Below are 15,640 nucleotides of genomic sequence, written 5' to 3'. Positions count from 1 at the left end.
CTGGGTGGGGTGATAAAAACAATTTTTTTTTCCTTCTTAAAAATATTTCCTGTAGGAGTTTCATGGTTTGTTCCTGTGGAAAATGTGAAGTCTGGATCTAAGAAGGAAAATCTGCTGAAGAGTTGTGGTCCTGGTATCTCCTGGTTTGAACCAATAACCAAAACTAAACCCTGGAGAGAACCACTGCGGGAACAGAACTGGCAAGGACAACGCATGGAGGGTTGGGGAACACTGGCAGACCCAGGCAGAGATTATGGCCGAGGTCTACTGAAGCCATTTGTGAGAGCAACCCTGCAGGTGCAGTGACAAATTAACTTCAGCCATGTGTTTATGGCGGGGAGGGCAAGACATGAACAAGTAGTATCTGTGACTTGACATTCTGAGGCTTAGTCACATGACCCTCTTTCTTCAGCAGGTCTGCAGTTTTTTATTCATATATTTGTTTGAAGAGAAATTTAAAATAGCACAATGGACTGAGCTCTGCGCCATTAACATTTGGAAGAGTTGTAATTGCCGCAGTCCTAGTTCTTGGCTTATTCCAAAAGCACATCTTAGATCCCTTTGATTTCTCTGCTAGAGCTCCCCTGCAGAGAGGTATCAGGTATTCTCTGAGCATTAGAAACAGGCCCCATGGGCTGGGATTGTGGCTCAGCGATAGAGCGCTAGCCTAGCATGGGCAGGACCCGGGTTCAAGTCTTAGCACCACATAAAAATAAAGGCATTGTATTGTGTCCATCTACACCTAAAAATATAATAAACGTTTTTTTTTTTTTTTTTTTTTTTTAAAGAAAGAAACAGGCCCCTCAATGCTGCTAAGCAGGTACTGTTTTTCTGGGCACTTGGAAAGCAGACTACATCATTAATGTGAGGCTGAGGCTTTTTCTCTTTTGTAGGAGGCACTTCATTTTCACAGACCTGATTTCATCTCCCGCTCTGGGGAGCGGATAAAGCGCCTGAAGTTAATAGTCCAGGAAAGGAAGCTGCAGAACATGTTCGAGAGTGAGCGAGATGTGCTGTTCAATACCATGCAACCCCAACCTAGGAGAGGTACGCCTTCTTGTCATTTTCCTGTCATTGGCTAGAGAAAGCAAAGCTGCTGCTCTGCTGGGGAACATAGTTGAATGCTGGGCCACTCAGAAGAACTGGACACAACATTTTGCTTGCTGAGACTCAAATCTTGTCAGTTAGCAGAATTGGCCCAACCAGGTTTTTAGCATTTTCATGATCCAAGTCAGCCCAGCTATGCTAACGCTGTTGCTGCATTTCAAAAAGAGAACATTCAGTGAAATTTTCTTTTTTTAAATAAACCAGCTCTGTGTCAGTGGGCAAGTTAATTCCAAAAATATAATTTTTTTCCTCTAAAAATGGAGCCAGTTCTGACTTACCACCCTAAAGTGGTAACAGTAACAATACCAATAATAAACATGTAATAAACTTACATCTTGCCCACTGTTCTGATAAGACTTTTCTAAGGTAGGTGTGATTCATATTCATTTTCACAGAAAACTGAGGCAGAGAGAGATTAAGTATTTTGCCCAAGTTTCACACCTAAGAGGTAAAAGAACTAGAATTTAAATAAAGGTAGACTGGCTCGAGAGTCTGTGCTCTTAAAAATTATATTAAGTCTGAGATTTCAATAAAATCATATGTGAAAACTATAAAATACTAACAAGGCTGTCATCATAGCCTTACCTATAAACTGTTTCGTTTATCAGTTCCAGGTGTCTGGTCTGTAGAGTGCTATATCTTCAAGGGCCTTAGGCTACTGTCACAATCATCCTATTCTAATCCAAGCTTTGGCTTACCTTGTTCATTGCTCATTGCTCACCACCCTGTACTGCACCCTCCTTAGGGCACAAAGTCCAGCATCTCTCTTTCACAGCCGTAGAGTGCCACCCTTATTAAGTCACTATCCACTGAAAACTGCTTCTTCTCTTGCTTAGTATTCATGGCTGCCCAGAATAAGCCTATTGGAAAGAAGGAAATGATCCAGAGGTCTAAACGGTAAGACCAAAATGACAATGTTAATTATGAAAGAATAAAAGTATTATAGTCAAGTGAAAACATTATGAGAAAGATGTGAATGTAGCTTCTTACTTTTTGCACAAAATAGATAACAGATATGGTATGAATGATTCACATACAAAAGATGAAAGAATCCCCACTGATTTGCATGCCTTAGGCTTATCTATATTGGAAACCTAGATAATAGATTTCTGAAGTAGAATTAAACATTTATTTGAGGCTGTGCCTCTTATCCTAGCAATCTTATTTCTAGAAATTTATTTAATAGAGTGAGAAATAATGGAGTGTTCTCCAAGACATTAAGTTAAGCTTAAAAAATCAAGTTTTAAAAGCTCAGTGGTAGAGTGGTTGCATTGAGGTTTTTAAAAAGAAATACTTGTGCTCATTAAGATGTGTTTACTTTTATATGTATAAAATATCTCTGGAAGATACAACAAACTGGTAATAGAGGTTGCCTTTGGGAAAAAGAACTGAATGGCTGGGATGCTGAAGTAGGGGAGAGAACAGTTTTTCATTTCCTTATACTTATTTAATCTTGTGCCATTTCAGGCATTAGCTACTCATTAATTAACTAAATAATTTGAGATAGGCATATATATGTATATATTCATGTATATATATACATATATATATATATTCATATATATATAAATTGTTAATTTTTTTTTTTTTTAGATAGGCATATATTGATTGTGAGAATGCCATGCAAAACTAGGTTAACTAGGTTAAAGTGTAACCACACTTCAGGGTTTTGTTAGAGGTTTGTTTTAATAAAAGTTTTGTAGTTGGCACAATGCATCTGAAGTAATGGGTTTTTTTTAAGTATGTATTTCTTTAGTTGCAGATGGATACAATCTCTTTATCTTATTTTTATGTGGTGCTGAGGATAGAACCCAGTGCCTCACTTGTGCTAGGCAACCACTCTACCACTGAGCCACAACCCTAGCCCATGAAGTAATAGTTCTTTTTTTAAAAAAAATTTATTTGTTTTAATTAGTTATACATGACAGGATAATGATCTTGACATATCATACATTTGAATCAGATGGGGTATAATTTCCCATTTTTCTGAGTATACAGGTTGCAGAATCACAATGATCATATAGTCACATATATACATACAGCAATAATAATGTCTATTTTATTCTGCTGTCTTTCCTATCCCCCCTTCCCCTTTCCTCCCCTCCCATCACTTCTCTCTACCCAATCTAATGTGACACACTTCTCTTTTTTTCCCCTTGCATCTTCATACATGTATTCTCTATAACAATGAGGGTCTCCTTTCATCTTCCGTGCAATTCTCCGTCTCCCTCCCTTTCCCTCCCACTTCTCTTCCCTATTTAGTGATAATCATCTTCTCATGCTCTTCCTCCCTACTCCATTTTGAGTCACCCCTTTTATATCAGAGAAGACATTTGGCCTTGTTTTTAGGGATTGGCTAACTTCACTTAGCATAATCTGCTCTAATGCCATCCATTTCCCTGCAAATGCCATGATCTTATTATTTTTTAGTGCTGAGTAATATTCCATTGTGTCTAAATGCAACATTTTTTTTTATCCATTCATCCATTGAAGGGCATCTAGTTGGTTCCACAGTCTAGCTATTGTGAATTGTGCTGCTATAAACATTGATGTAGCTGTGTCCCTGTAGTATGCTTTTTTTAGGTCTTTGGGGTATAGTCTGAAAAGGGGAATAGCTGGGTCAAATGGTGGTTCCATTCCCAGCTTTCCAAGGAATCTCCATACTGCTTTCTAAATTGGCTGCACCAATTTGCAGTCCCACCAGCAATGTCTGAGTGTACCTTTTTCTCCGCATCCTCGCCAGCACTTGTTTTTGTTTGACTTCATAATGGCTACCATTCTTACTGGAGTGAGATGGTATCTTAGAGTAGTTTTAATTTGCATTTCTCTGACTGCTAGAGATGGTGAGCATTTTTTCATGTATTTGTTGATTGATTGTATATCCTCTTCTGAGAAATGTCTGCTCAGGTCCTTGGCCCATTTGTTTATTGGGTTATTTGGGTTTTTTTGTTGTTTAACTTTTTGGGTTCTTTGTATATTCTAGAGATTAGAGCTCTATCTGATGTGTGAGGGGTAAAAATTTGTTCCCAGGATGTAAGCTCCCTATTCACCTCACATATTATTTCTCTTGCTGAGAAAAAACTTTTTAGTTTGAATTTGTCCCATTTATTGATTCTTGGTTTTAACTCTTGTGCTATAGGTGTCTTATTAAGGAATTTGGGGCCTGACCCAACATGATGGAAATTAGGGCCTTCTTTTTCTTCTATTAGACACAGAGTCTCTGGTTTGATTCCTAGATCCTTGATCCATTTTGAGTTAACTTTTGTGCATGGTGAGAGAAAGGGATTCAATTTCATTTTGTTGCATATGGATTTCCAGTTCTCCCAGCACCATTTGTTGAAGATGCTATCATTTTACCATTGCATGCTTTTAGCACTTTGATTAATATAAGGTAGTTTTGTGGGTTGGTCTCTATGTCCTCTATTTTGTACCATTGGTCTACCAGCCTGTTTTGGTGCCAGTACATTGCTGTTTTTGTTATTATTGCTCTGTAGTATAGTTTAAGATCTGGTATAGTGATACCACCTGTTTCACTCTTCCAGCTTAGAATTGCTTTAGTTATTCTGGGTCTCTTATTTTTCCAGATGAAGTTCATGATTGCTTTTTGTCTTTTGCAAGAAATGCTGTTTGGATTTTGATCGGAATCGCATTGAATTTGGTAATATGGCCATTTTAATAATATTAATTCTGCCTATCCATGAGCAAGGTATATCTTTCTATCTCTAAGGTCTTCTTCTATTTCTCTCTTTAGGGTTCTGTAGTTTTCATTGTATAGATCTTTCACCTCTTTTGTTAAGTTGATTCCCAAGTATTTTTTTAAGGTTATTGTGAATGGGGTAGTTTTCCTCATTTCCATTTCAGAGGATTTGTCACTGATATATAGGAATGCCTTTGATTTATGGGTGTTGATTTTATAGCCTTCCACTTTGCTGAACTCATTTACTAGTTCTAGAAGTTTTTTAGTAGAATCTTTGGGGTCTGCTAGGTATAAGATCATATCATCAGCAAATAGTGCTAGTTTAAGTTCTTCTTTTCCTATAGTTATACCTTTAACTATAGGACCTTTCTTTCGTCTAATTGCTCTAGCTAGTGCTTCCAAAACTATGTTGAATAGAAGTGGTGAGAGAGGGCATCCCTTTCTTGTTCCAGATTTTAGATGGAATGCCTTCAATTTTTCTCCGTTTAGAATGATGCTGGCCTGAGGCTTAGCATACATAGCTTTTTCAATGTTGAGGTAAGTTCCTGTTATCCCTAGTTTTTCTAGTGTTTTGAACATAAAGGGATGCTGTATTTTTATCAAATGCTTTTTCTGCATCTATCGAGATGATCATATGGTTCTTATCTTTAAGTCTATTGATGTGGTGAATTACATTTATTGATTTCTGTATATTGAACCAGCCTTGCATCCTGGGGATGAATCCCACTTGATCATGGTGCACAATCTTTTTGCTATGTTTTTGTATCCAACTTGCCATAATTTTATTGAGGATTTTTGCATCTATATTCATTAGAGATATTGGTCTGAAGTTTTCTTTCTTTGAAGTGTCTTTGTCTGGTTTGGGAATCAGGGTAATGTTGGCTTTGTAGAATGAATTTGGAAGTACTCCCTCTTTTTCTATTTCCTGAAATAGATTGAAGAGTATTGGTATTAGTTCTTCTTTAAAGGTCTTGTAAAACTCTGCTGTGTATCTGTGCGGTCCTGGGCTTTTCTTGGTTGGTAATCTTTTGAGGGCTTCTTCTATTTCCTCACTTAATATTGATTGGTCTGTTTAAGGTTGTGTATATCCTCCTGACTCGATCTGGGCAGATCATATGACTTGAGAAACTTATCAATGCCTTCACTATCTTCTATTTTATTGGAGTATAAGGTTTCAAAATAATTTCTAATTATCTTCTGTATTTCTGTAGTGTCTGTTTTGATATTGCCTTTTTCATCCCGTATGCTATTAATTTGTGTTCTCTCTCTTCTTTGTTAGCATGGCTAATGATCTGTTAATCTTATTTATTTTTTTCAAAGAACCAATTTTTAGTTTGTCAATTGTTTCTTTTATTTCGATATCATTGATTTCAGCTCTGATTTTAATTATTTCTTGCCTTCTCCTGAATTTGCTGCTGATTTGCTCTTCTTTTTCTAGGGCTTTGAAATGTAGTGTGAGATCATTTATTTGTTGGATTTTTCTTTTTTTGAGGAATGAACTCCATGCAATGAATTTTCCTCTTAGTACTGCTTTTATAGTGTCCCATAGATTTCTATATGTTATGTCTGTGTTTTCATTTATCTCTAAGAATTTTTAAATTTCCTCCTTGATGTCTTCTGTAACCCATTGTTCATTCAGTAGCATATTGTTCATTCTCCAAGTGATGTAGGAATTTTTCTTCCTTATTTTATCATTGATTTCCAATTTCATTCCATTATGATTGGATAAAATGCATGGTAATATGTCTACTCCTTTATATTTGCTAAGAGTTGCCCTATGGCATAATATATGGTCTGTTTTTGAGAAGGATCCATGTGCTGCTGAGAAAAAAGTGAATCCACTTGATGATGGTTGATATATTCTATATATGTCAATTAAGTCTAAGTTATTAATTGTGTTATTGAGTTCTATAGTTTTTTTATTAAACTTTTGTTTGGAAGATCTGTCCAGTGGTGAGAGAGGTGTGTTAAAGTCACCCAAGATGATTGTGTTGTGGTCTATTTGTCTCTTGAACTTGAGAAGAGTTTGTTTGATGAACATAAACTGCACTATTGTTTGGGGCATATATATTAATGATTGTTATGTCTTATTGGTGAATGGTTCCCTTTAGTAGTATGTTGTGTCCTTCTTTATCCCTTTTGATTAACTTTGGCTTGAAGTCTATTTTATTTGAAATGAGAATGGACACCCCTGCTTGCTTCCAAGGTCCATATGAGTGGTATGATTTTTCCCAACCTTTCACCTTCAGTCTGTGTCTATCTTTTCCAATCAGATGAGTCTCCTGTAGGCAGCATATTGTTGGATCTTTTTTTTTTTTTAATCCAGTCTACTAGCCTTTGTTTTTTGATTGGTGAGTTTAAGCCATTAACATTTAGGGTTATTATTGAGATATGGGTTGTACTTCCAGCCATGTTTGTTTATTTTTGATATTTAACTTGATTTGTTTTTCCTCTTTGATTAGTTTTTCCCTTTACTGTGCTGTCTCCCACTGTTGATTTTCATTGTTGATTTTCATTTCCTCTTTGTGTAATGTTTTGCCCAAAATGCTTTGCAGTGCTGGTTTTCTAGCTGTGGATTCTTTTAACTTTTGTTTATCGTTGAAGGTTTTTATTTCATCATCAAACCTGAAGCTTAATTTTGCTGGATATAAGATTCTTGGTTGAAACCCATTACCTTTCAGCATTTGAAATACGTTGTTCCAGGATCTTCTAGCTTTCAGTTTTTGTGTTGAAAAATCAGCCACTAACCTAATTGGTTTACCCCTAAATATAATCTGCCTCCTTTCTCTTGTGGCATTTAAAATTCTCTCCTTGTTCTGAATGTTGGACATTTTCATTATAATGTGTCTTGGTGTGGGTCTCTGGTGGTTTTGTACATTTGGCGTCCTGTACGCTTCTAGGATTTGGATTTCCATTTCATTCTTCATGTCTGGAAAGTTTTCTAAAATTATTTCATTGAACAGATTGCTCATTACTTTGATTTGGACCTCTATACCTTCCTCTATCCCAATGACTCTTAAATCTGTTTTTTTTAATGTTATCCCAAATCTCTTGGATGTTCTGCTCGTTTCTTATCAGCCTTTCTGAGTTGACTAGACTCTTTTTGAGATGATATATTTTGTTTTCGTTGTTCTGACTTCTAATTGGTCTACTCTGCTGGTGATACTCTCATTTGAGTTTTTAATTTGGTTAATAATTTCCTTCATTTCCTGGATTTCTGTTTGATTTTTTTTTTTTTTTTTTGTATAACCTCTATCTCCCTGTATACTTGTTCTTTTGCTTCTTGGATGTGTTTATGTAATTCATTGTCAAAGTGATCTTTCATTGCCTGCATTTGCGGTATAAGGTCTTCCTTGAGACTCCAGATCTTCTGAATCATGTATATCTTGAAATCTTTATCTGTCATTTTCTCTGCTATGGCTACCAACTCCTCTATTGTTGAGTTGTCCTACATTGTTTGAGTTCCTTTTATTCCTTTTTTTTTTTTTTTTTCGTGATGCTCACATTTCTCTCCAGCTCTGTGTGACTGCTATGTTATTATTTTCTCCTATAAATTTGTTTTGCTTTTGTGTAGCTCCGAGATCTCTCCTTTGTGATGGAAGACAATATCTAGAGATGTTGGGTTCAAATGTAATTTAAAGTAAATTCATAGTTTCATAAAAGGCATACAGATTCTGGTGGCATATAGAGAATTAAGGGTTGGACGTAGGACTTTATGTTTAGGGGGAAAGATGTGAGGATATGGGGGTTTATATATCTTAGCTACTTTGGAGGAGAGCTCTAATAAAGGAGGGTATTAACAGGAGAATAGACAGGAGTATTTTGGGGTAGCTAAGTACTTAGGAGGACTATAAAAAGCATAGAAACATTCACCTATTTGCATTTAGTAAATTACACTTAGTAGAAGTAGTAACACTTGGGAGGTTGGGAGGGGAAGAGAAGAAGGAAGAAAAGTACAAAGAAGAAAGAGAGAAAAGAAAAAAATGCACTCTTAGAATTCTGTTTTCTTCTCCTCCAGTAGGTGTCCTTGTGCATTCCAAGCTGAGTCTCTGCCCTCAGGATGTAGGAAGCAATCCGTGTGGGGTGGCTCTCCCTCCCCTGCCGGGTGCCTCTCCAATCCTGGTCTCTTTGGGTTGCTCCCAGTCTCTATCCCCCTCACTTCTCCTGCCCTCCAGGCCCCAATTACTTGGATACTTCTCTACAGCTCTGGTTTCACTCTGGGCGTGGGGCGCCCTGGCCGCCCTGAACCTTGATTAACTGAGCGCTCTCTTTGTTTGGTAATCACCCAGTCATCACAGCTGTGGAGAGAGGGAGTTGGAAACCGGCAGCCTGTTCTGACTTATTCCCTCTGATAGCCACGCCCACCCAGAGCGTCCAGAAAGGTTTTGGTTATTGCAGCTGGGGGGAAGGGGAGATGGAGATCAGGAGCCTTTTCAGTTTTACTCGGCTCTGATTTTCAAGCCAACCGAGAGCTGGCAAGAAAGTTTTTGAGTTATCCTAGCTGGGTGGATGTGGGGGCTCAGGGTCACACACCTGTTCTGTTTCCTATCTGCTGCCAGTGCGATCTGCCCAAAGCTGATGGGGGTAGATTTTCCAAGATGGCAACTGGCCGTTTCTGCGCCTCGGTCTCCAGTGAGGAGGAGGGAACTGGGCTGTTTCTCAGCTAAGTCCAAACTTCAGTCCTTTGACCGATGCCCTGTGGGGACGCGGGTGGTGGTCTGGCACCCTGTATCTCCACAGGATCTGAAACTGCTTCTGTATGCTGCCAGAACTCCGCAGGGCTCAATTCCACTCATCTGTGGCTAGCTGCTTTCCCTCTGCATTTCCCTCAGACTCTTTGCAGTCTGTGAGGGAATTCAGTTCTAAGCAAACTTGGCCTGAGCTCACTTCTGGTCACCACTCTCTTCCATCTCCTTTTCCAGTAGTAGTACTTGAAAGCAGCTTATCCTGTATAATTGAAGCATTCTTCTTGACATCTTGTTTATTAAGTAAATTAAGAAATAAGTATTTTTAAGTTTTTAGTTTTAATTTTTAATATGCTCTCAATGGATAAAAGCCACATCAAGGTTCTCAATTTTTAGGGGTGTAAAAGATCCCTGCATCCCAAAAATTTGAGAACCATTGCTTTATTCTAACTCTGCCACAAAATTTAATTTGGATAAATTATACAGGGTTCCTTGTGTGGCAGTTAATTACACTCTTATCTCAGCAAGAGAAGACCTTGCTTAAGAATCTGTGAAGCTTTCCTACAGGGACATAAGCAATGCATCTTCTCTAAGATACTGATTTTTTTTTTCTTTTTTTGGCGGTGGGCGGGGGAGTGGGGGTATTAGGAATTGAACTCGGGTGCTTAACCACTGAGCCACATCCCCAGCCCTTTTTATATTTTATTTTGAGACAGGGTTTCTAAGGCTGATTTTGAACTCACAATCTTCCTGCTTCGACCTCCTGAGTCATTGAGATTACAAGTGTGCACCACCACACCTGGCCTTGATTCTTTCTATCATAAATATACTTACAGGAGGGGTTAAGTCTCCATCTTCTGGAGAAATCTGATTCTAGTTTTAAACTGATAATTTTCATTTTTAACTTTTATTTCTTGTTTGGCCCCTTTTCAAGAAAGTGAATCACTACCATCTGAGAATCATAGAGATCAATGGGTAGAGGGGCGGGGGTAACCCTGCAAGTTGGGGTTTGAGCTGGGGTTAGAGTGAAGGCTTCTGGCTCCCCATCTAGTACCCCTGCTGCTGCATCCCCTCAAGGGGTTGCATCTCTGGTGCTTATGTTATTCATCATCTTTCCTCATCACTCATCTCTGATAAAGATGTATAAAAGTTCTACTGAGAAGAAAGATTCAGAGAAGAGAGAACTGAACTCTTCTATCTGGAAGTGTTTCTTCCATTGTTTTGTTCATTGTGTTTCTTTCATTGTGCCTTCACTGGTCTGTTTCCCATAGAGCTTCTGCTTTGTTTATTATTATTTTTTTTTAGTTCATAGAAATATTTGAGAACTATTGTTTTTTTAAAAGTAGGGTAAAATAAAGAGTTCTTCCTTCTAAACATATTAACACTTCTCTTGTTTCTGGAGACAGGAATAGGGGTTTTGCAGAGACCTGTATAATGCATGCTTTTTCCCCAGGTTGTCCATCCTATTGTATACACAGGTATGTGTCCTATTCTAGCTTATTCAACATTATGTTGTGAACATTTTCCCATGTCACCAAAAATTCTTTAAAACATCTGTTTTATGCTTTGTAATATTATTCTATTATCTTTCATTTTCTGTTTATCTGTTCTTTTGTTGGACATTTAGATTTTTTCCAGTGTATTTTGAAATATACATTTGACTGTATTCATTTCAATTGCAAATCAGTGGCACCTAATCCTACACAGGATAGAACCTAATTTTTTATATGACCCTCCACAGCCCACCTTACCCTCATGCCATTTGCTTCCCACCTATTCCTCTGCCCTGCTCTTCATGCAGCCCTGACTCCATTCTTACCAGTACTCACTTCCCCTGACATGGGCACCCTTCCTCCCTTCTCCTCCTCTCTTTCAGCTTCTAATTATTCTTCAAGATCCATCTAAAATCTCTCTGAATCCTTCCCTGCCCAGATTCCATTAAATCAATTTCTTTTTCTCCTATAACTCTGTAGCATTTTGTAGATATAAATATTATAGTTTTTTTCTCTTCCATTTTTTTTCTTATATTTAAAAATACAATAGTAATACCTATTTATAATCTTATATTGAAACATTTTTGCATGTAAAATGGAAAACAAAAATTCACTGTCTCCCCTTTTATCCTATACTTTTCCCAGATATAACCACTGTTAGCAATTTTTTATCATATTTTTATCCATCTCTTCCAGATTGTGAGCACCCAAGGGTCTCTTTGTCAAGTGTCTTAACAGGAAGCTGGGTGTGCAACAGGGGCTGGGCCTTTCTGAGGGACTGAATGTCTGGAGGGCAGTGGAACTTAGGGAGGTGCAGTAAGAGATCATGTTCCTCTCTCTTGGTAACCTCAGTGCTTTCTGTGTTTCTACTGGTACCATTCCTAAGGATTTACCAGCAACTCCCAGAAGTACAGAAAAAGAAAGAAGAGGAGAAGAGGAAATTGGAATATAAGTCCTATCGGCTGCGAGCTCAGCTATATAAAACGGTCAGTTGGGTCAGTACTCCAACTAGAATGGAATCATCAGGCTTCTCTAGGGAGAGAGAAATGGAGAGAAATAGTCTGAGCTATTTGGGCATTCAGTCAGAATTAACCACATTTGAGAAGTGGAGTGTACTGTTCCAATGCTGAAATTTCAGACATATGGCACCTGTGATTAGGTTTCATATCAGGTTTAGCTCTTCAGCCTAAGTTGTGTAGCATGTTTTACATGCTTTTGGAATGAAACCAAATTTCATATATAGGATGCAATTTAGATATTATGTTGGAAATGTCCAATACATCAGAATTGTCCAAGTCCCAAGTGGTGATTTACCTCTAGAACTATCTTAATACACTGGAACATGTCTTAATGTAGCCTAAGAGATGTCAGTGGGGGGTGGTCAGAGGCCATAGCTCCAGTGCAGTCAGTGGGGCTGCAAGTCCAAGAACCTCCCAGGGAAGGGGTCTTGCCACCAGTTAGCTCCTGAAAGGCCATGTCCTTCACTCTCTTTGTTTCCCTCCCAATTCTCTCACTACACCTCATAGGACTCTGAAAATCAGAAACCAAAAGACCAAATCATAACCAAACTGATGTGGGGCTGAACAGTCTCTGGAGCATGCCCCAGAGCCTGATTGACTGCCTCAAAGGGAAGGCCCCTGGTACTACAGAGCTTGGCTAGTGTGTTAGCATTGCAGAACTGGGTCCCTTGCTGTCACTGTGTACTGTAAACTATTTGGGTGTTTAGTCTAGGATCATCTTTCCTAAATGCTTCAGGAAATATTTTTGTCTAATTGCCATAGTTTATATGGTTGAGTAATGTAAACAAGATTTGGGTAGAACCATGTGATCTCTTCAGCAACGTGGCTCGGGTGAGGAGTAGACATTGCCTCTGATGATGAGAGTACCTGACTTCTTTTCTGCCTTTCTTTCCTTCCACAGAAAGTGACCAATCGACTCTTGGGGAGAAAAGTTCCCTGGGACTGACATAAGATTATTTTCCTCTGAGCCTTGGAATTATATCTTAGGAACCTAAAGAAGTATAATCCTTGCTTTTATGGGTGTGATTTAATAAAGCTTATTCTTTGTTCGTGTGTAACTTAGAAATAGTAACTTCTCAAGACTGGGGCAGAGTAGCAGTTAGAATGCAAATGGTTTGGGAGCAATCCTTTCTCCATAGATGCCTTGTCCACAGAGCTGTACATTATAATGATACTATCTCTTAAATTTTAGCCAAGAGTGAATCCCTTTTTATATGTGTTTTTATACTTTTTAGAAAATAAATAACTTTGATTGATTTATAGTAAAGCAAACAGCAGCGGGTCATTTCTTTCCATCTGGAGAGGAGCAGGGAACTGGGCAGTGTCTGCCTGACATGTCTAATCAATGGAGGGAAATGGGCTATTAGAATGAAATGTGTCGTGTCTTTTTAGAAACACAACATGGGGTGGTAAGAAGCATGGTAAGAGCTCTGTGGTGAGCTTTGTGGAGGTGTCTGGTTAGGGGACACACTGGAAACACTGAGACTCCTCTCAGCCTCCCTCTGCCTGCCCCAGTGGTTGGCTTTAGGGGCTGGGAAGAAAGGCCACCAACCACCTTCGGCAGGTTTTCCTCCACTCATCCTCTTGTTTGCAGGATTGAAGCCTTATTCTTCACCACACATGAAACCAATATTTATAACTTAGACAAAAATATGAAAAAGATGAATTGATAAAAAAAGATAATATACATAAAGCACTTAACCCAGTTCCTGACAAAGTGTAGCAGAAATTTCCCCCTATGGCAACGTACAACTAAGTCCCAAGGTTGAAGGAGAAGGGTGCTGAGCAACCTCACTGTAAGTTCAACAAACCCCCAGCATTAGGGCACTCAGGGCTAAGAAGGTTAGTGTCGATAAACCCCTTTCAGCAGCCGTCAGGCTACTTTTCCCCCTCCAGAAGCCACCATACCAGCCCCTACACTAGTACCTTTCCATGAAAGTATGCCCAGGCCTGGCAGGACCTTGAGCTTCTTCTCCCTTGTTTTTGTTCTTACCAGAGTATCAGTAGCCCAGGCCAAGGCTGAACACTGCCCGGGTCCTGAGTTATGGTGGGATTCACATTTGAGCAGCTTCTTCCTAGACCTGGTTCACTTTGAACCTGAGAGTCAACCACTCTGTCTCCTCTTGGAAGTTGGACTCCAGCCTACTCAGCAGCTCTCCCGAGGGCAGCTTCTTTCCACCCAGAGCAGAGACTTCCAGTAACCACCAATATATACAGTTTGGGGTGAGGCCTTTATGATAGAGGTAGAGTGTTTTAACTATAACTCCCATGTGTTTTGTGTATTCCAAATGATTTCCTGGCCAGTTAGTTGTGCCAAGCTGAACTGTTAACATGGTCTACATCTGTACCTGTTTGGGAGTTGGGTAATTTTAACTTACAATTTTAGTTTTAGTTTTACTGGCTCTGAAGCCTTCCACTTTCCTGATTTCTCACTAAATCTCTTGGATTTGGGAGTTTGCACACAAGGAAGTAAAACTACCATTTATAGCCTCTAGGGAGCACTCTGGGCTTATCACCACAGCTTTTACAACTCCTCAAGGTGGAGATACTCATCTAAGGAAATTCTACCACCCGCTCACAGGGAGATCATTTTTTAAATCTGACTTGACTATAGTTTATGGGGATTAGAGATATAAGATACATAGATGTGGAATCCTAATTTTCTTAGTCTGAACATCCCTAGCCTGCCTGTTCCTCTCCTATACCTTTCAGAGAGCCATGATTGGCCCAGAAATACTTAAAAGCCTAAGCCATCCCCTGTTGGGCATTAGGGTAAAATCTCTGTGCATGCAAATGTGTGTGTGTGTGTGTGTGTGTGTGTGTGTGCGTTTCCTCTCTGTTCTTGGGCATGTTTCCTCTGATGGTGGTGGCTTTACTTTGGTTGTGTTGGTGAGATTAAGACTCCACTCTGGACTCACAGAAACAGAGCTATTTTCACAGTTCAACCCAACTTTCTAAACTTCTGCATGGAGCTTGGGGTCCAAAATTCCAACATGTTTCAAAGGAGGTATGGCTAAATTTACATATTCTTGCAGTTTCTGACCTATTCTCATCACAATATTATCCAGCTTCACAATTGTTCCCCACATAGAATCTCAACTATGAGGCAGGTGGAGCTAGACTGAAAAATACTCAGCTTTGTTTCATGAGACAAGGGCCAACTGAGAAAATGTGGAAGGTGCTTCAAAGCATTCCCACTATGGGAGGTTGTGAGTGTTAGTCAGGCAAGAAATTGGGAAGCAGCCCTTTCACACTCCAGAGACACACACACCACTGCCATCTCCGGACAGGCACCAACTCCAGAGCCCAGAAAATAGCTAGGAATAGGAAATTCATAGCTATGGAGTTTGTTGGGGGGTTTTGTTGTTGTTATTTTTGTTTCTTCATGAATTTCCCATTAAATAGTAAGCTCCTGGGAGGCAGCAATTGTGACCGTTTTATTTCCTTTGTTGAACCTGAGCACAATGTTTAGTGCATTGTTGGCTCAATAAAAATGTGTGGATCTGGCAGTGGTAATGTACACCTATAATTCCAGCAATTTGGGAGGCTAAGGCAGAAGGATTGCAAGTTTCAGGCCAGCCTCAGCAACTTAGTGAGGCCCTAAACTACTTAGTAAGACCAGTCTCAAAAATAAAATAA

The 15,640-nt window shown here is 39.0% G+C and overlaps 1 protein-coding gene across 5 annotated transcripts in view; it reads left to right on the top strand.

Moving 5' to 3' along the window:
* Positions 1–13,273, top strand: part of Alms1 (ALMS1 centrosome and basal body associated protein) — a 189,806-nt gene extending 176,533 nt beyond the window's left edge. For 2 of the 5 annotated variants that reach the window (XM_078029017.1, XM_078029015.1), the window contains 5 exons: positions 56–297; positions 894–1,047; positions 1,944–2,004; positions 11,869–11,968; positions 12,903–13,273. In XM_078029017.1, coding sequence (XP_077885143.1) covers positions 56–297; positions 894–1,047; positions 1,944–2,004; positions 11,869–11,968; positions 12,903–12,947 — 602 coding nt within the window. In that variant the 3' untranslated portion in view covers positions 12,948–13,273. Of the gene's footprint in view, positions 1–55; positions 298–788; positions 821–893; positions 1,048–1,943; positions 2,005–4,691; positions 11,969–12,902 lie in introns of those variants that run through there. The other 3 variants (XR_013428866.1, XM_078029016.1, XR_013428868.1) reach the window with 3 other exon arrangements.
* Positions 13,274–15,640: the final 2,367 nt, after the last annotated feature.

The sequence above is a fragment of the Ictidomys tridecemlineatus genome, chromosome 12 (genome assembly GCF_052094955.1).
Source record: "Ictidomys tridecemlineatus isolate mIctTri1 chromosome 12, mIctTri1.hap1, whole genome shotgun sequence".
Classification (NCBI taxonomy): Eukaryota; Metazoa; Chordata; class Mammalia; order Rodentia; family Sciuridae; genus Ictidomys; species Ictidomys tridecemlineatus.
The sequence above is the reverse complement of the archived record's forward strand: the minus strand, read 5'-3'. Positions and strand labels throughout refer to the sequence as shown.